The sequence below is a fragment of the Macaca fascicularis genome, chromosome 8, assembly GCF_037993035.2.
Source record: "Macaca fascicularis isolate 582-1 chromosome 8, T2T-MFA8v1.1".
NCBI classification, from domain to species: domain Eukaryota; kingdom Metazoa; phylum Chordata; class Mammalia; order Primates; family Cercopithecidae; genus Macaca; species Macaca fascicularis.
The window spans coordinates 68,924,801-68,944,829 of record NC_088382.1 but is presented as its reverse complement, the minus strand read 5'-3'; the positions used below and the strand labels follow the sequence as shown (position 1 = coordinate 68,944,829).

Genomic DNA, 20,029 nt, shown 5'->3' with positions numbered 1-20,029 from the left:
ATGCATTTTTAATACATGAATTCGATATCTTTGAAAAATTTCAGAAAGGAGTATTTCATTGTGCCTGTATATTTTTATTATTTATTGTTATTATCATTCTTAGCCATGGTTATAGTGGCACATGCTCTTTTCAAATATTATTATAAAGTTGAATTTTTCTTCATCAGAAGGTTATTATGATGCCAGTTTTAGTCTATTGTGAAAACTCTGCACTTTTTCTTTTTTGAGAGCTAAACTCAGAATGCACTGAGCTGTGCCTTCGTGTATTTTTCGTTATTCTTTTCTTTCAGAAATCATGCCATTCATTTAATACTTCATTACAACTGAACTGCAATATGTATACATGGCGTGCAAAATGAGCCATTTTGTTTTAAAACAGATTGCAGATGAAAGGAAACCATTCATTTCTTGCTTGCTTGCTGTAATTACTAGAGCACTAATTACTCCAAATCACTGACATCCAGGGTCAGTAAGGATGACAACAGAAACATCAAAGAAAAGATGTGGCTCGCTTACTGTGACAGATTTTCCATAGTCCCAGCCGCAGTATTTTTTTATGGCTACTGTTTTCCAGTTTGATGGTTAAAAAACAAAGCAAAACAAAACAAATAAAAACCAAACATACCCGCAGTCAAGATTGCTGAATGTTTACTATTATTTCATTCGCAGTTTGACGGTGAGAACATGTATATGAGCATGACAGAGCCGAGCCAGGACTATGTGCCAGCCAGCCAGGTGGGTTAATTAATCTTCTCTGCCTTGTTTCAAATTGTAATTAAACAAATTCAAAGAGTTGCATTGCAAATGAGTAGCACTATCAGTAACTGCCGCAATCAGGAATAATCATAATTTATAAACAAAGCATTTAAGCCTTGTTTCCAGTTAATGAGATAGAGCTGATAAAACACCAGAGTTGGCATTTGTTGAAAGATACTACCTTGTTTCCTCTCCAGAACGGCAAGCAGCTGTTTTGCCAGCATGATCTTTCCTAAACAGTTGTTTTACCTTTAGGAAATAAAGTCTTTACAGGTGCAGGTTATTTGTGCTTCTGACTGTAGACGATTTAATCATTATAAGCTACACGTGTCACAAATAGCTTTAATTATCAACGGTTGGGGCCATTTTCAACAAAATGTAATGTTCGTAACCCAAATCCCATGGCCGGTGGGGCTAGAAGGCCGCTTTTACGATCTCCTGGGAAGGTAAGGAGTTGGGGCTGGGGAGGAGCTTTCAGGCCAAAAAAACATGATCTGATTGAAACCTTTCAAGGGCACCTTTGTATACATTTCACTGGGAATAGTTGACAAGGTATTTAATCATGAGAAATGACAACAAAAGTCCAATGAGAATGTAAATGGTTACATTTATGAAAGTAAATGTTTGACTATTTATTTTTAGATACTTAAGACCAGATCCTTTAATTCAGTGGAACATTTAAAGCCAAACTATAACTGCCCTTGGATACCAGTATAACGTAAAATATGAGAACATTGTAAGCAAAAATAAATAAGTGAAAAAGTGAAAGCAAGGAACAGTTCACAGGAGCATTTTGTTGACACAAACATGTTTTTTTCTAGAATGGTAAAAATCGTGGTAGATTGGAGTTTCATATATTAGTAATTCTAAAATAAACTTAATAATATTCAGTGCCTACATATCCACACATACAGATTTAATAACTAGAAGGGGTTGGGGAATGGGTTGGGAGGGAGCATAAAACTTCTTTTTCTTCATTAAGGTTGTCAGTGAATTAAATCTAATGTATATGTTAAGGATGCACTCTGTGACCAAAATGGCTCATGCTTAACTGAAAACAGAGGCAGGCCTGCATCTCCCTGAACTTTGCATTTAGAAGTCATTAGGATCACTGCCTTCTCTGGCAGATATTCTGGAAACTACACTGTATTGTTCAGCTGAAAAGGTCATCATGAAGTTCAAAGATCGTGACTACATTGCCTTCCATTCAACTGAGCTGATCACTCTAAGAATACCTTTGGAAGGCTGAGCTTTGCATTTAGAAATCTTCCTTAACTGAATTCATTTGGCTAAGTAGCCTCCAAGATCCATAGGTAGTTCTGAATAGGACTGTTTGATTAAAAAATGAAAAATGTTACTATTAATTTTCTTCTAACCATCAATCCCAAAACTGTACTGACAAGTTTAGTATTACTATTAGATTAAAGCAACCTGGTATCATCTCTTTGGTGCCTTTAGGGTTTTGAAGTGTAAGGGCTAATTGAATTTGTTTGAAACAGTAGAAACACAAACTCAATAAATGATGGCTGTTATAAAGCAGCTGCTCCCTCTTAGAGAATCATTATGTCGGTCTTAAAGAGTTTTGGATAAAGGATTGGAAATTCAGAACATATACATCATAATGACTTGGCTCCTTAGATTTTAAAATTCAAGTACAATGCCTAATATTAAGCCCTTACTGAAATCCAACAACTAACATTGTTTTTCTTCATATGTCAGTCAGGAGTTAGTAAGAATGTTTTGAACACCAGTGATAATTTGTAAAGAAGAGCCCCAAATACTTTTGTGCTTTTTAAAGATAGAGCAGGCTTGTGAGCCAGAAAGAAACACTTAAAAAATAATGTGCCATATATGAAAATGTTTTTAGAATGTGCTGTTTTAAAATTCAGACTAGTGTAAGGTAATACATGCTCTGGAGAAAAATAAACTTCACAAATTACATAAGTTGAATGGCCTTAGCTAAATTTTACACTTAACATTCCTTTTGTTTACTATAATATGGTATGTTCAAGAATTCATTACCAGGTATTCTTTTAGGGAATTTTAATCAATTTACTCCTTTAGGCAACCATAAATAAGATTTTAGTCATCCTGCAGGGAAAAAAAAATAGTTTTTTCCTTTTCCTACATAACATCAAACATCTGCATAGTTTAGTAATCCAAGACAACTTGCCTCATAGCATCACTCAACAATTATAATTCCTGTTCAATTTTCAAATCAGTACATGCTTTGGGACTTATAGACTAAGTTGCTAAGTAGCAACATATGGCACACTACTGCTCCTGTGATGTTGCTGCAAGCAAATAGCATAATTCTAAACTTGAAATGATTTTTATAGAAAGCCAATGCTGGAACTGCTCCAGAAATGGAAGTACACTGTAAAAATTAATGATATTCTTTTAGACAGTCCAAAGGGCTCTTTGGCACTATCTACTGCATGCATTCTCTACCTCTTAAGCTAGAGTATACAAATCCTTAAAACTTTTTTGCATATAGTTTTATAATTGATAGGCAACTTTTAAATTGAATATACCACCTTATAGTAAGCCTGACAAGTATATAATAAAAACTCGTAAGATTTCCATTTTACTCTGGCACCATTCTTGGAATATTGACTGTTTTCTCCTATAATAGCTATTAAGTGTGCTGGTCACTCAGTGCTTTAATTTAAACATCATTTAACTTTTTTCTTACACTGGTTAGAATTTGAACCAGCAATTCAAGACTTCTTTGTGTGTTTCCAAACCCTGGCTAAAGGCACCTTGTTGCTTAATACCTCCTGAACTTTGTCCCGTTAAGAGTTTGTGGGAGAATGTGAGTGGGCTAATGAAAGGAAGCCAGATGAGCAGCTTGTCAGAAACCCACTTCTTTGCCATTCTGAACTTGTCATGTTTGATTGAGATGACAGTATCTAGACCAGAAGGACACAAAGTAGCAATATGTAGGATGAACAAGTCTAGAGATGTAACCTGCAACATGAGGACTAGAGTTAATAATATGGTATTTAGGGCTGGGCGTGGTGGCTCACGCCTGTAATCCCAGCACTTTGGGAGGCTGAGGTGGTGAATCACTTGAGGTCAGGTTTGAGACCAACCTGGCTAAAATGGTGAAACCCTATCTCTACTAAAAATACAAAAATTAGCCAGGCATGGTGGTGTGTGCCTGTAATCCCAGCCACTCCAGAGTCTCTACTCCGGAGGCTGAAGGCAGGAGAATCGCTTGAACCCACGAGGTGGAGGTTGCAGTGAGCTGAGATCACACCACTGCACTGTAGCCTGGGCAACAGAGTGAGATTATGTCTCAAAATAATAATAATAATATAGTATTTGGGATGTTTGCTAAGTGAGTACGTTTTAGCTGTTCTTGCCATACACACACAAAATAGGTAACTCTGTGAGATGATAGATATGTTAATTTGCTTCACTATATTAACTGTTTTATTATCTATATGTGTATCATAACATGTTATATGCCTTAAATCTATACAATAAAACGTATCTTATAAAATATCTGGACCAATATGCCGCCGGCAGAACAAAACAGAGGGGTATTGGGCTTCCCACCTCAGAAATTTCTCTAGAATTTTCTCAGCCCACTCAGATATGCATGCTCTGGGGTTCTCTTATCTCCCCATAAAACTTCAGCCCCTTTCTCCAGCTCCTAGAATAGTTGTAGTACCTTTCATAGTCCTTTATATGAGGCTGTCGTCACAATATAAATGTTCATCTAAATTAAATAACGTCAAAAGAAGCAGAAGAGAAGTCTAGTTCCCTTCATGAGAACTTTCTACAGCACTAGGTTATTTAATTTGATTTTTCAGGTTTGAATATGTGCCATGGCTTTCCCCCATTCTTTCCTCTTCTGAGTCAGTTTCAAGAATGTCCTTTTCTCCCAGGCGTGGTGGCTCATGCCTGTAATCCCAGCACTTTGGGAGGCCAAAGTGGGTGGATCACCTGAGGTCAGGAGTTCGAGACCAGCCTGGCCAACACAACAAAGCCCTGTCTCTACTAAAAATACAAAAATTAGCCGGGCATGGTGGAGTGCACCTGTAATCCCAGCTACTCGGGAGACTGAGGCAGGAGAATTGCTTGAACCCAGGAGGCGGAGGTTGCAGTGAGCCAAGATCACGCCACTGCACTCCAGCCAAGGTGACAGAGGGAGACTCTGTCTCAAAAAGAAAGAAAGAAAAAGAAAAAGAGAGAGAGAGAGAAAGGAAGGAAGGAAGGAAGGAAGGAAGGAAGGAAGGAAGGAAGGAGGGAAGGAGGGAAGGAGGGAAGGAGGGAAGGAGGGAAGGAAGGAAGGAAAGAAGGAAAGAAGGAAAGAGTGTCCTTTTCCATGGCTGCCTGTTTGTTCGTTCTGTGTTTTCCACCAATGCCCTCGACTCAGGGACTCGGCTCTTCACATGCCTGCCTCAGTTGAAGTACTGTCTGAAAAGATCAAGAAGGACTGATCTTTTTTATACAAGAAATAATACTTTAATATTAAGGAAGAATGAGAAGATTTTTCTGGCATCAGGTTATGGAAAAGCTCAGGTTACTTGATTGAACCAGATTTTTAATAAATCACTTCCTCTTAGACCTTGACCTTTGCTCTACTAAACTATTTCCTTCTGTTTGGTTCCCCGCCTTGCTCCCTTCATTCCCTCCCTCCTTCCCCACCACCTTCCTGCTTTCATTCCTTTCTTCCTTCTTCTTTCCATGAAAAGTTATCCTTTAAGCTTGAACTATTTTTTGTTGTTCATTATAAGCATTATAGTAAATCCTAAATATTAAATATCCTGGCCCGAGATCATATTTTAGAGGATTCTGAGATTGTGAGCAGTTTTCTCTCTCCCCACCTCCAGCCCCCTCTGGAATTCTGTCTCTTACTTGGTCCCTCAAATCTCAAGATTAAAAATAAGAATGATAAAATATAGCAATATTATGTTTTCCTGGAATCAGTTACAACTAAGCATTTGACATACAGTTCATAAAGTACATTTTGAATATAAAATTGAAGAGCATATATATATATTCAGGTCAGCTTTCATGTGAATTTGAGGTTTGATTTCTAACTCCACTGGGCACCTGTCCCTGATAGCAGCTCAAATTCGACATATCAGTTCATCAAACCACAACTCATCACCTCCCACCTGCTTCCTCACCCCCAATCTTCTCTTTTTTCTTTACTGCTTATAATCAGAAGTGTTAACACCACCTCTTCAAACACCCAAGACAGAGACTTGGGGAGTCTCCCTCGTCATTCAGCCTTTGGTTAATTCCAGATAGTGTTGATTCTACTTTTTGGCCTATCTATTGAATCCATCTCCTCTTTTCCAGCTACACAATTTCTGCCTTCATTATAGGCCTCACAGTTTCTCATGAACTCATCTTACCTTCTCTCATTTCCTTTTCCTCATCTTTGCTGAATGGTACACACCTCAGTGCCTTGCCATTGTCTACAAGGCTGCTTTATCATGGTGTGTATTTGTCCCTGGGTGGCACATGGCACACTGGCATCACCAGGGATGTCCTTGTCTTGCTCCCCTGATTGTGAGCTCTTGAAGGTAGGACTCACTCTTGTTTCTGTCTGGCTTTCCTGTGCCAGGAATAGTGTTTGACATATCAGAGGTATGCAGCATTGTTTGTTGAAAGATGAGCAAATCAGCTAAAATATTTTATGTACATTTTTTTTAATCACATGAATACTTAGAGTCTTCCATTGCAATGATTCTTGACCCTGCATTGCAGACATTTAGCAAATCCAGCCCTACCCTGTCATGGCAGTAGGACACTTTATCTTCATGCCAGTGCCCTTATATATTAACAAAAGGTTCCAGCACTCCCTCCTCCTTGGAGAATTATTTCAGGTACAAGACTCAAAGAGTTAACATGATAATAAACTAGATAATGACAGTCAATGCTTGTTACAGTAACATCAGGCTGTTGTTTATCATCAGCAATGCAATGGAATTGGAAATAGTAGTGTGCTCCAAATTTCTTTTTGTACAATATTCTCTCAAATCTGCTGTTAGAATTATGTTTTAAGATTTACAAATATATTAATGACTCTCTATTTGTTTAATTTCGTGTTTTCCTAATGAGAAAATTCTCCAGGTTAGAGTGTAAATGAGGTATGACAAAAAAGGCCTAGAAAGTGTAATATTTTTAGAGTACTTTTGAAAAACAAATCTCCTTACTGTGGGTCATAACATCTCCATGATTGTGACATAAATTTGAACTGTAAATTGGACCAATTCCTTTTAGATTAGTTCCTTTTGGCAGAAATTTCAGAAGTAACATTAAGTTGACTTTTTGACCATTGACCCAACAGAATGATAAAGCTGCCATGCTCTGAGTAATCGAGTTAGCCCAACAAAGTCTGGCATCTTAACAAGCCCAGACTAGTTACTCAAACCAGTCTTCAGTGTAACATTCAAATGATTACTCTGTGCAGTCCCGGAGGTATTCATTACAGACAAAATTGCTCTTGTTGCCTTGCATACAAGCTGAGTTTTCAATGGGAAATGAAAGGATGCCTGGAAAAATAGGCCACCTAATTAAGTTAAACTACTCTAGCATTTGGCTTGACATCTTCATTACTCAAAATTAAAAAGATGCTTCACTTGAGCACACAAGTTACTATTGTTTATGTTGTTTTCTTCCTAAATTGGCTTCTTACATGGAAGTCTGTTTTTCAGCATTATATCTTGAAATAGCTCACATAATTCTTACAGTTTATAAAAATGTCTTAATAGCTGTATGGATACTGAATACAGGCACCATACAAATATATATCTTAGGGCTTGGGATAGTCAAACACACATTGGCCTTTCTGCATATTTTGTTGACCGACCACATTGATGTTGTTGAACTTTAGGTAATTCTTGACCCATCTAGTCTTTATTATTTTAGTTGGGTATTGACTCCATTAGCTATAAATGATCATCTACATGAAAATATGAATTCCTAAAAAGAAAAAAAAAGAAATAGGCCATAATGTTTAAACTGAAATTCATTTGTCCAGTAAAAGTGTTTTATATCAACCTCACCAGCAGAGGAACTATTTTAGGAACATTTTAAAACATAAACACATGTAGAGCACACCATCTACTGATTGCCAGTTTCTACTCATTGACACTAATGAGGCTGCTGACAGGTTAAATGTTGTGTATCATATACATTTCCAAGCTGTGGGATTTGTGAATATAAGACTCATTTTTTATTTGTTTCTGGGTAGGCGTGAGAATTTTAGAATAATTGTCAAATAGTGTGTTTTATCAAGTATTAGGGACATGTATTTCAGTGACAAAAATTATGAAAATATCTGAATGGAATAGCATTAGTGGTAAAAACAGATTCTCAAAACCTCGCGCTCCATATGGAGCATGATTTATTCAATGGACAGATGTCAAGTGATGCCAGCACATTTAGGCGTTGGAGGGAGGAGTTGTGGCACTACTGCAGTCTGACCAGTTGTGTGGTAGCATTTGATACATTTTGAAAGCAGCCATTTGGCTTATTTACAATTATATTTTGAACAATTTTTTTTTCTTTAGCATGTGAACAATTATAAAAAACTAAATGATCCTTCCTGTTAAATTTTGCAATTATAACATGCTATATTCTTTTCTGGTTGCACATAATAAACCTGTCACTGAAGAATGCTCTCCAAAATAAGTATAGTATTTCAATTTAAGAATAGTAATGTGTTGAATATTGTCACCTGTCTATGCTAGCTCCGTTTCCAAGGTGCTTGAAGATTGTTCTAAAGAAACACTGAATTTTCAATATGTCACTATGTTAAGTAAAAGCACTTTTGCCCATTTTTACTGTAAAAAACAGTGGGGCTTAGAAAAGTTAAGGTGTTTTCCAACCACCCCAATGTCTTCTGAGACCTCCTTCTGTGTATCCTCACCTGCCACCTCAAACACCTTTAAAAAAGAGCCAAGTTTCCCTCTGCAGTTTCAGTTCCTCAGTTTGGGAGCAGACCTAGCTAGACTTCCCAGAAACACAAAGAGGGTTTTAGTGTAATCTTTATCCATATCTGTATTTTTTTTCTTTCTCCTGTGTTCTTTCTGATCTATATTATTTTATAGTTTGAGTATTTAAAAATGTAACTATAACCCTAATGATTTGAAATTAATTGGTGGCTATCTTAGAAAATGTTCTCCATACATTCTTTGCTGTTCATAAATTAGGATAATTGATGCTGTCGGTAGCAAAGCCAAACAAGTGACTTCTAAGGCCCAGCATCAGATTATTCAAATGTAATAGCCTGATCTGAAACTCCCAAGGGTTCTGATGGTCATGATTTGAGCCCAGTAATGAAGGCTTTTCTGGGCCTTCCAGCATTTCAGGAGAGGCCTTCCTTCAAGAAGAGCTAAGCCTACTGTTTGTTGTTATTCTCCAAAATCACAAAGAGAGTGACCTTGGAGGAAATGGGAGTGGGGGACAATAGGGATGCTGGGTGAGACTGGGTCAGCAGCTCTATACAGAAATTGCCTTCAGGGATGCCGAGACTTCCCTGTACTATGGGTGCAAAGGTTTTTTGTTTCTTGGGGTTTTTTTATTTATTATGCTCTGACCTCAATGAAACTTCTTGCTTTTAAAGATGATGATAAATTTCAGTAGTAGGAAGCTTCTTCTTGCCTGGAAGTTTAAGTCAGTACCCTCCTCTCCCAGTGTCCCGAAAGAATTGGATTTATAATAATAATAGCTGTCAGTTGGAAGCTACCAGTTTCTGACAAGGAACTAAACAAAATCTACACACTTACTTTCTCATTTGATCCTTACAACAATTCAGTGAGGATGAGAGAGCTAGAGTGACTTACCAGACCTCCAAAAGATAGTAAATATCAGAGCTAGGATTCTGGCCTTGGAAGGTCTAAGGCTTCTGTCAAACTCCATCCTTGGTCAGCTAGGCTTAATTTTATTTTAGAACTTTAAGGACAAAATGTTGACATACTTCAGTGCTAAAGAGTATTGAGATAACTGCAATGTGTTACATGTGTGAGAATACTCTGGGAAATATTAGCTTATGCCAAATGAAACCATGGATGCTTTACCATTTCTTATTTACAAAGCAGTAATTTCATACTTGTGCACACATAAAAGCTGAACAATCACGCAGTGGATATTTGCTGTCCCTGGATTCCTTGTTGCAGAGCAGTGATTCTTCCCTCCCCTTCTCAGCCAGCTTTTGCCATGCCTGTGCCACCACTGCCCAGTCCTTTCCCTCCACACTCCACTGCTTTTCTTGCCCAAGTCCAGGACTCTTTTCCCACCCTAGTTTCTCTTCCTTTTCCCCTCCAGAAGATAAACTACAAGAAGTCTTTCCACAGAAGACATCTTACCCTCCCTCCACTCTTCCCTAGAAATCCCACTTCTGGGGAACTGAACATTGAGGGGTCTTACCGTCATTAACATGGGGGAAACTGTCTTCATTTTTTCAACTTTTTTTTTCCACATCCCAATCTTTAGCATAAGCTTTCTTTGTAGGAAAGATCTAGCAAGTGAGATGAGCTCCAGTATTTAGAGAGATGCACTTGCAACTCTTCCCTGGGAGGAGGAATTGCATATCAGCGTGGGATGAGTAGAAATAGGAGCTTCTTTTTCTCCTTTCTGGACCCCTTAAGAGCACAGGCTTTCTATTAGCTCTGGTCCTCCGCTAATTTGGCTTCTTCATGCAGAATGTGAGTTTGCACCCAGCATTTGCTGATTTCTCCTCAAGAGACAAAATAAAAATGATTGGCCATGAATAGATACATACAGCATGTATTTTTATATGTATATATGAAATATACACATATATGAAATATATACATATTTATTTTATATTTTATATACATATAGAAATAGCCCAACACTGAATGCTCAACTCCATGCTGGTTGCCTGCATATGACTTAGCAAACAGAACCTAGCCTTAAGCAAAAATCAATTTAACACATTTCTTTTAAAAAATAAAAATTTATTAAAACTTAAAGGCTGCACGTGATTTAAAATAGTATATTAAAACCTAATACATTGCAATCAATTGTTAACAGTAAACAATGTCTGTATAATGTTTCTTTGGGATTCCCATCTACCCAACTAGTTCTATAAATGCAGACAAATAATTTAACCTCTCTGGAACTCATTTTTCTCATATGCAAAGTTCAAGGACGATTTCTTAGGTTTCTTCTTGAGCAAGCATTCTATGATTCCATTTGAGCATAAGTAGAGAACTGTAGAAGGTTATCCTAAGGAAATAAGTGGATTAAGTTATTTGTCATGGTGTGGTTTGCAACAGCAAAATCTGAAACATCCTAAATGTTCAAAATGGAGAACTGATAGAATAAATGATAGAACATGAATACAATATGCAGCCATTTAAACAATAATGTTGATGGTATTTATTAGCATGGAAAATTATTCACAATCTGTTTTAAGTCATCACATTAAATTATATAATGGTGTAATAATAAAAATATAGCTAACATTTATTTATTGCTTCTTTGAACCAGTGTATTACTCGAAGTATTTACATTATCTCATTTGTCATATTTAATCCTGATATATCCTTAACGAATTGAAGACTAATGTCATCCCTATTTTATAGCTTTGGAAACTGAGACTTATAGAAATTAAGTAAATACATCTACCAAGAGATGAGCTGAGATTTGTATTTAGCATTTCCAGCTCCAAAATCAGAGCTCAATTATCTGACTTTTGTTAAGGAAAACAAAAACAAAAGCTCAAAACAAACTAGCAAATAGGCACTAAAAAGAATCTCGAAAGACACACATTTTTATGTTTTGCTCCTGAGTGGTTGGATTAAAGGTGATTTTTTTTCTTATATATATTTTCTAATTTTTTTAAACTAGTTAACATGGGTTATTTAAAAAATAAAGCCAAAAAATATGGAACTGAATCTCAGAATGTATGAACTCAATATGAGAATTGAAAAAGTCTAGATGATTAAAAAATATAGATTGCATTGTATATAAAATTATGTGCTGAATGATGAAATTAAATACTTCAGTTACCCCTTTTAACATTGAATATGGAATGATGACCTAGCACTAAAAAACATGTCCTGACTGACTTTCAGAACTGGTTCCTTTCACTTGAATCTGGTCTCTCTAATGATTTGTTTGTGGTTTGGAGGGGGAGTACATTATTTGTTTTCCAGAAGCTTGGGGATTTTTTTAGCCAAAGGAGAGGTCCTCATTTATGACAACTACGCACGATGCCTGGTATGAAAATATCCCCTAAAAATACTGCTTGGAGACTTATGTAGACCCCCAAGCAATAATGAGAGAAGACAAATCTCTTCCCCATTCTGGTATCATTAATGAATTACGGCAGGAGAAAGCCCTACAGGTAAACACTAAGGACTTTCCTGGAGGTATGTGGAGAGAGAGACAGAGAATATTAGGCTACCTGCCCCACCCTCACCTGATCTGCTTCAGGTGCTTAGCCCAGGATCCCAGTACCCCCTGAATCCTCAAAGCCTCAGCTGGCAAACCCTGACCTCAGGGTCCCCCAGCCCAGGCCCCAGGAAGAGCCAGTGTCAGACATTGTCTGGGGCAGGTTCAAGTTGACCTTGTTTTCTGGTGTCATTCAGGCTTTGCACACTGGTTTTTCATAAGTGAAACTTTACCTTACTCCCCAGTTCCAGAATAGGCCTGCATTAAGCCCAGTAGACTGAAGTTTGCTTTGATTGGTGGGACCAATCTTGCCCTTGACATTATCTTAGAGGTTGAAGGCCTGACCTTGCTGTTGAACCTGCCTGCTGTTACCTGGACATTAGCCTGGGCTTGCTCATTTGTCAGTTTTTGTGGTCCTCCCCTGATCACTTATTGCATCTTGGCAGAAGTGTCTGATCTTTAGGCCCTGATATCAGTGTAAATCTCCTTATAGCAATCCCTTGATCATCCCAGGTTCAAGTAATTCTTTTTGTTTACACTCTGATATCACTTAGTTTGACACTTCAAATATACTGTTCTTTATTAAGAGCCTAAGTTCCCGTTTCTCTCTACTAATTCACTATCTTTATAACAAACTGTGTCTCTTTTTTTCCTAGTATAGAGAGATTTTTATTGGACTTATGCAAATAACCATATCACCATAAGAACACTCACAGTTTTTGAATTCTGGAGGAATCAAGTAACGTAATAAAATACTTTTATCTTTGTTATAAAATTATACTATACCAAATTGCTGTAAATTACATATAGCTTAAGAGAGAAAATTTTCTTAAATCTAGAAGACAAAACATTTGAGTAAAGGACCAATAATATTTTAAATAAAAGTATAAAAACCTGATCTTGATCATTTATTCAATCTCATATAATCAACTTTTGTTCTGCTAGATCTCTGAGTCATTTCATGACTCCTTCAAATTCTTTATTAGAGTTCTAGAAATTTTATGTAGCCTATGGATCTTAAAATTATCTGAAATTTGTATTTAAGAGAACTTGGAGTCTTTCTTATGAATCTGATTGTAAATGTTTTTAGAGAAGAATAAAAAACAATAATGCTACACAACTAAAACTTAGAATAGCATGGTTAAAAAGCTGATGAAAGCTTACAATTGACAGATATTCAATTATTTTTATTTTATATAACATTTTAAGATAAACAGGTTTATGACTGACAACACATTGAATTTCTATAAATTTATATGATTTTTGAAACATGTACACCAACAAATACCCATAAATGCAACTAAAAGAAGATCTAGTATCACCTATAATTTGACAATGTTTCTTACACAATTTAACAAATAAGTCTGATTCTTTAAATCTTTACAAAATGAGAGATATCTTTTGATGTTTTTCACAAGCTGTGTCTTTCAGTTCTTTGTATCTCAGATCACGCTTTGCAGGATGCTTACACATAGTAGGTGTATGACAATGCTTCTGTAACAAATGAGGCACTCATTGCTTTTTATTTAACACCAGTTAAAAAAATTAATGAGCACAAATAAATGTCATACTTTCTACCAAAAATTCCATTTTGGTAACTGTTGCTTGAAAAATTAGTACATTGTGTGTTTTTAAATGAAGATGATTTATTGCCATTGTCTAACACGTGAAGAAAGACAAAAAAATTGTTTGCAGGATCATTGGCTTGAGCACATCAATGGCACTGTTGGACAATTCTTGCTGAGCGTTAAGATGATTTATGTAACAGACCGAAGCTTTCCACAGTAATACATTATAGTCTCAGGCTATCAACCCTTGTTCATGCAGAGACAAAAGAATCTGAAAAATACCTACTCCTGAAGGTCTTCTCAAAAGAAATCAGAGATTACGTTGATGCTGCTTAAACTCTTTCAGGAAAAATCACCATTACATGTAATATCTTTACTTCTAAAAATGTGCAGAGGAAGCTTATTATTTTTCTAATAAACTTTTCAGTTTAATTTGCTTTCCCTTCAGTTCTCTGAATCATGCAACAAGAATGTTTAATAATAGAAGATGAAACATGTTTAAACATTGGCATTCTTCTATCCTTAAGTTTCAGGAATTATGTTACAGATTAAAAATTAGTGCATTATGTATATGTTTGATGGCAGTACTATTTATTTATCTTTCAGATAAAGTTCTATATGAGAAACATATTTTACAAAGTTATAACCATAGCCATATTTTTAGTGTATGCATGATTGCATGAATCCATCACATAATTTAAAGATACATACGAGATGGTATCTTTTGAATTCTTCTGAGTTATGGGACTTCTTGTCACCAAAGATAAAGTGTTCTGTATAATGATTGCAATATGTGGACAGAAACCCACAAATACAATGCCTCTCTGGTAGAGTAACTAGATTTTGAAAAGAGAAGAAAAGGCAATGTTTAAAAGAGATTTCCCATTATTTATTCCTGGTTAGCATATATTAACACTGCCTGGGCCATATGAAAACATGAATTCTCTGTAGCCAAAAGAAAAATCAGCATGATTAACATTCCATTTCCAGATGTAATCATATAGAATAAGAATATAGGAACAGGCTGTAGCAAAAGGAAATGTGGATTGCAGAAGGAGAAAATAATGTAAACAGGATACTCAGATCATGGAACATGTAAAAGCAGTATGATTAAAAAGGAATGTGAGTATGTCAGAATCAGGTGAGAAGTTTCCTTTTCTACTGAAATGGGACGCTGGGAAGGTTGGACTTCAGGGAAGGACTTTGGCGTTAGTCAAATGACTGAAAAGGCATCCAAGCAGATCAAACCAAAGCAAATCAGAAGGATTCCCTATTAATTTCCCAACCTCAGTCTCTTGATTCCGTTAATAGTCTCAAAAGTGAGCCTCTAATTAGCAATTTGACCTCCTTGCCAAGAATTGCCCAGGGAAGATCGCTTTTCTAAGGACACAGCCAGTATGTTAGAAATCATAGCTTTTGTACAAATTTAGACAGTGACTTTCTGGTTCAGAAATTCATTTGCCTTTTACTTGGGTTGGTGGGAGTCAAACTGTGAGAACCCGATCAGCCAGGGCTGCAGGCCTGCCAGCAGAGCTCCCTGAAGGAGCAAAGTTGTTGGGCCTCTGCACATGCAGTAATTCTCGGCACCTTCCACTTCCTTTGCTACCCTGTTCCCCACCATCTTTTTATTCCTTAACCTAAAAAGTGCAATTTAATTCCATTAGAATAAAGGTGAAGCCTTAACCTAGTTATTTATGGGGAGCAATTAAATAAATACATCAGGTATGAATGGGGTTACACTTTTCTCCACTGTGAGGCTGAAGCCTAATCAATGGCAAATATACTGAAATTCCTTTATAATGACATTGTGGAGAATAGATCTAAATCTTCTGTACTGTCTACAGTTGTTTGTTTTCTTGGACATGACCCAACCCGTGGGATGTATAAATCCATTTAACAGTAACCATAGCTATGTAAAGCCGTTGTTTATCCAGAACTTTGTATCTGGCAAACATATTATTAGGCTTTTTACATATGTTTTTGTTTTTAATACTTATAAGAACCCCATGGTTTTAAAGCTTGCTGCAGAACCCAAATTAATACATGGTTTAAAGGACCTGGAAGCAGACCTTGTCTATTGGGCTTCAAAGCCACAATTCTTGGCAACACGCACAGTGGCCAATCTTAACAGTCACTGAAGAAATCATGCGTATTCTCACCTAGTCCAACATCTGTCTCCTTCTCATCAGAGAAAGATGTAGCACTTTATAAGCTAAATGTGCAATTACCAAATTTTAAGGTTTTAAGAAAATGACTTGAAATAGTCATTGACTCTCTATTATAGAACCATAGAAATACTCTTGAGGTGGATAATATTTTGAAATTACTACTTTAATGCTCCCAACAGTCCCCTTGTGGGCTTGAAAAGTTCATCTATTTTCCAGAATTAGCCACGCCTCATGGTAGTTCACTCCATTCTAACCTATATTCAGTGGCACTGGGATCCTGCTTCCTGTACACAGAGTGATGCACAGTGCCTCCTGCGCTGGAACACAGGAGTCCTATTACATAGCTCAGCACCAGCAACACCTTGTGACTGTCTTGTGTCTGGAACCAGGGAGTAACTGAAGATCAGGGAGAATCTGGTTAATTAACAGTAATATAATTTTGAGTTCTTTGAATCATGTGTATCATTTAGACTGGCTCTGGTTTAGAACAAAACACTTTCTATGCTAGTATGTTTCCAATTTACCTTGACTTAGTATGGTGAAGATTCAAGATAAAATTAAAAGTGTTGGCCTGATTTTCACCCTGCAGTCCTTAAATACTTTTTCTCCATTTGTGTAAGATGGTCATTGCTGACTTTCAGCATTGGTTGGGGAAGAGGGAGCTCGCATGGTCATGCTGCTGTTCAAGTTCCAATCCCTGAACTGGGATGGGTACATGTCACTATAAAATGTGATGAAGAAGATGATAGCACCTTTGAAAATCTATACCTGGCCTCCCTCAGCATTCTAGACTGGAACCTAGCCTCGTAGGACTTCTAAGGACATGTGATTCACTCCTTGGCAGCCTCTAATTTTTTTTTTTTTTTTTAAAGTAGTGCTGTTGTCTCCTGGGCATCTGGGAATCATCATGGAAAGGACCAAGTGATCTTTGTTCCCAAGAGGGTTGGAGAATGAATGATCTGTAAATTCCAGGCCTCACTGTGTCTTGAGGGAGAAAAATAGAGCCCAAGTCAGAAAAGGACCCTGCTGGAATAAGTGGACATGAGCACCAGGTCCCCTATATCACCCAGGGATGGCCTTCACATAAGCCTTCTCTGACAATTCAGCCCCTGATCTCATCACTCATATACCTTCTTGTGGTCTAATCAGGCCTTCTCTCTTGGCCAGGCATGGGCATCAGAACTGCTGCTGTGACTTCCTTCATGTGCCCCAGCAGTCGCCCAAAGGGCCCTGATGTCCTGCCTGCCATGGGGGTTAGGCTCCACAGCTTCTGACAGCCGGGGGGGTCACAAACTCTCCTTTGCGAATCCTCTGAAATCTGTGTGTCACTAAAGGATAGTAGGTGCCAGTCACTTCAGGGGATCAAAGCAGCAGTCAGAGAGGAATTATGTTGGTCAGTTTTGCATTGTTATAAAGGAATACCTGAGACTGGGTAATTTACAAAAAAAGATGTTTAGGCGGCTCACGGTTCTGCAGGCTGTACAAGCATTGCACCAGCATCTGCTCAGCTTCTGGTGAGGCTTCAGGAAACTTTTACTGGTGGTGGAAGGTGAAGGGGGAGCAGGTGTGTCACATGGTGAGAGAAGGAGCAAGAGAGATGAGAGGAGGCACCAGGCTCTTTTTAACAATTGGATCTGTGTGAACAAGCAAGAGCTCACTCGTTAGTTGGTGAGGAGGGCACCAAGCCATTCATGAATGGCATGACCAAACACCTGCCATCAGGCCCTACCTCCAACACTGAGGATTAATTTCAACATGAGATTTGGAGGGGACAGGCATCCAAACTATATCAGGGATACAGACTGCTCTGCCCAGCCTTCCTGAAGGTGCTCAAGCCTCTACTCCCCTAACAGGATATTTTTGGCCTCCGGATATTCTGTGAGATTGTTACATACCAGGTAGGTAACTGGCCTGTGCAACGTCTTGACAATAAAAGATATTTACTCAAACCCAGGAATAACAGTGTATATTCACAAACTTTGTGCCTTTAAAGAGTCATTTTAGCATTCATTTATTCATGCACCTACACATTCACTTAGTGATTCATTTATATATTCATTCAACAAACATTGAACACTAATTCCAGGTAGGCAGCTTAATGGGGAAGAGGGAAAATATTGAATCATATTCTATTGTATCACGTCCCCCAAAACTGCAAATTGTCTAAATTTTGAAACTGTTGTTAAGTTAAATGGATGTTTATTAAGTTTCTAAAAATCAAAATAAAGCTCTCATGTCATAGAAACCAACGTTGAAGAATTAGCAAATTCATTTCCACATTTAAAAATAATAAGTAATTAGCCTGGCATTGAACTTGTTGTACGTTCTGGGACATTTTGGCATTTGTGCAATTACCACTATACTTTTATATGGCATCAATTACACTGTAATAGGCTCATGGCAAATAAGTATATCATGACTTCTAATATAAAGAACAGAAACTACTAAGTAACCTTAGTAGTTAAAATTCTTGATCCACATAACTACCTATTACCAGTTAAGTTGTGGAATCTGTGGTTTTGGTATATAATTGTCCGAATTAAATACATTAATGTGTAATTACATGAAAAGAAACCATGTAGCTTAATTCAATTACAATTGTTATCACTGAATGTAAAGTGATACCAATTAAACCTTCTTTTAAACACCACAAATTAAGATTTAACTACTGAAGAAACTCTAGAATGTAAAGTGATGGTCTACTATAGGTGGAATATCCCTTAGTATTTTCGGAGATTTAATGGCATTCCTAAAATTAAAAACATCTTTCTCCTTTATTGCTGGCATTAGTTGTGCCTTATTCAGGAGAGTTTCTTTCTTTTTTTTTTTTTTTTTGAGAGAGTCTTGCTCTGTCACCCCAGGCTGGAGTGCCGTGGCATGCTCTCAGCTTACCACAACCTTCACCTCCTAGGTTCAAGCAATTCTCCTGCCTCAGCCTCCCAAGTATCTGGGACTACAGGCATGCACCACCACACCTGTCTAATTTTTGTATTTTTAATAGAGATGGGGTTTCACCATGTTGACCAGGCTGGTCTCAAACTCCTGACCTCAAGTGATCTGCCCACCTCAGTCTCCCAAAGTGCTAGGATTAATAGACATGAGCCACCGCGCCCCGCCAGGAGAGTTTCAAACAGGCACTAATTAACATCTTAAAAGATATCAACAATTTCAGCATTTGCATGTTGACAAAGAGACAAATTGTGAAATCTGTATTCATATAGAGTAAATATTTAATTTCAGTGGGTGGGCAACGGGGTGGAATTTGAAAAAGGCAAGGCCTGATATTAATGCTAATACTATTACTTAAATTATGAAATTTTGTTTATCAAAAACAGTTGGGTGTTGGCAATTTTGTACCATCCAACCTAATAAGATAGTAGCAATTAAACTACTTTATAAATAGCATAGCAATAAAAATGCCACCTTTATGATATATTTATCCCTCATGTATATTGAGTTGATATTTTCCAAGCTGAGTGAACTTGGACAAGTTATTTCATTTCTGAGTCTCAATTTTTATCTTCAGGAAACTGGGGGTACACAGTTGGATAGCTACACAATGGATTACTGTAATGATTAAAAGGGGGCAACATAGTCAAAGACCTTGGAACAGTGCTTTAATATAAAATAGTCATCTCTCCCACCTCCCCATTAGGCGTCTTTTATGCTTAAATGCATACTTGTACAAGGCACCAATGGCTTAGATCTGTTAAGAGTCTAAAACGTATCAGATGAGTGAGAATTTCATCAAACTTGTAATTTTGACACAGCACATACATATTTTTCACGTGAGATACATATTTTTAACAGGAGAATCTGATAATACGTGATTGAATTTTTAGAGCTGGTTTTTTTTCTAGCAGAACTTTAGATATTTAAGAAAATTTTCTGCATAAGAGTCAAATTTTCCCTTCATACACCCCCTGTTTCTAACCTACATGTGCTGCTCTATGACCAGGTCTAAATTCCAGATGTTCCAAGTAGCTCTTCATTTAGTCTTGTCTTCTGATGGCACCTAAACAAATATATCAAAACTTGTACAACATTTAGAAAGTGGAACTTGAAGATTTTCTTTCTGTTAGACAAATAGACGCCATCTGGAAAAAATAACCCCAGGCACTTGGACACAGGAGCATGACGCTTGTT

At 37.2% G+C, this 20,029-nt stretch overlaps 1 protein-coding gene across 3 annotated transcripts in view; it reads left to right on the top strand.

Moving 5' to 3' along the window:
• The window catches only part of TOX (thymocyte selection associated high mobility group box), a 313,539-nt gene that overhangs the window by 160,214 nt on the left and 133,296 nt on the right, over nucleotides 1-20,029 (top strand). For 2 of the 3 annotated variants that reach the window (XM_005563383.5, XM_065519253.2), the window contains exon 2: nucleotides 670-735. The exons of the other annotated variant lie outside the window; for it this stretch is intronic. In XM_005563383.5, coding sequence (XP_005563440.2) covers nucleotides 670-735 — 66 coding nt within the window. The remainder of the gene's footprint in view (nucleotides 1-669; nucleotides 736-20,029) is intronic. 3 annotated transcript variants of the gene reach the window in all.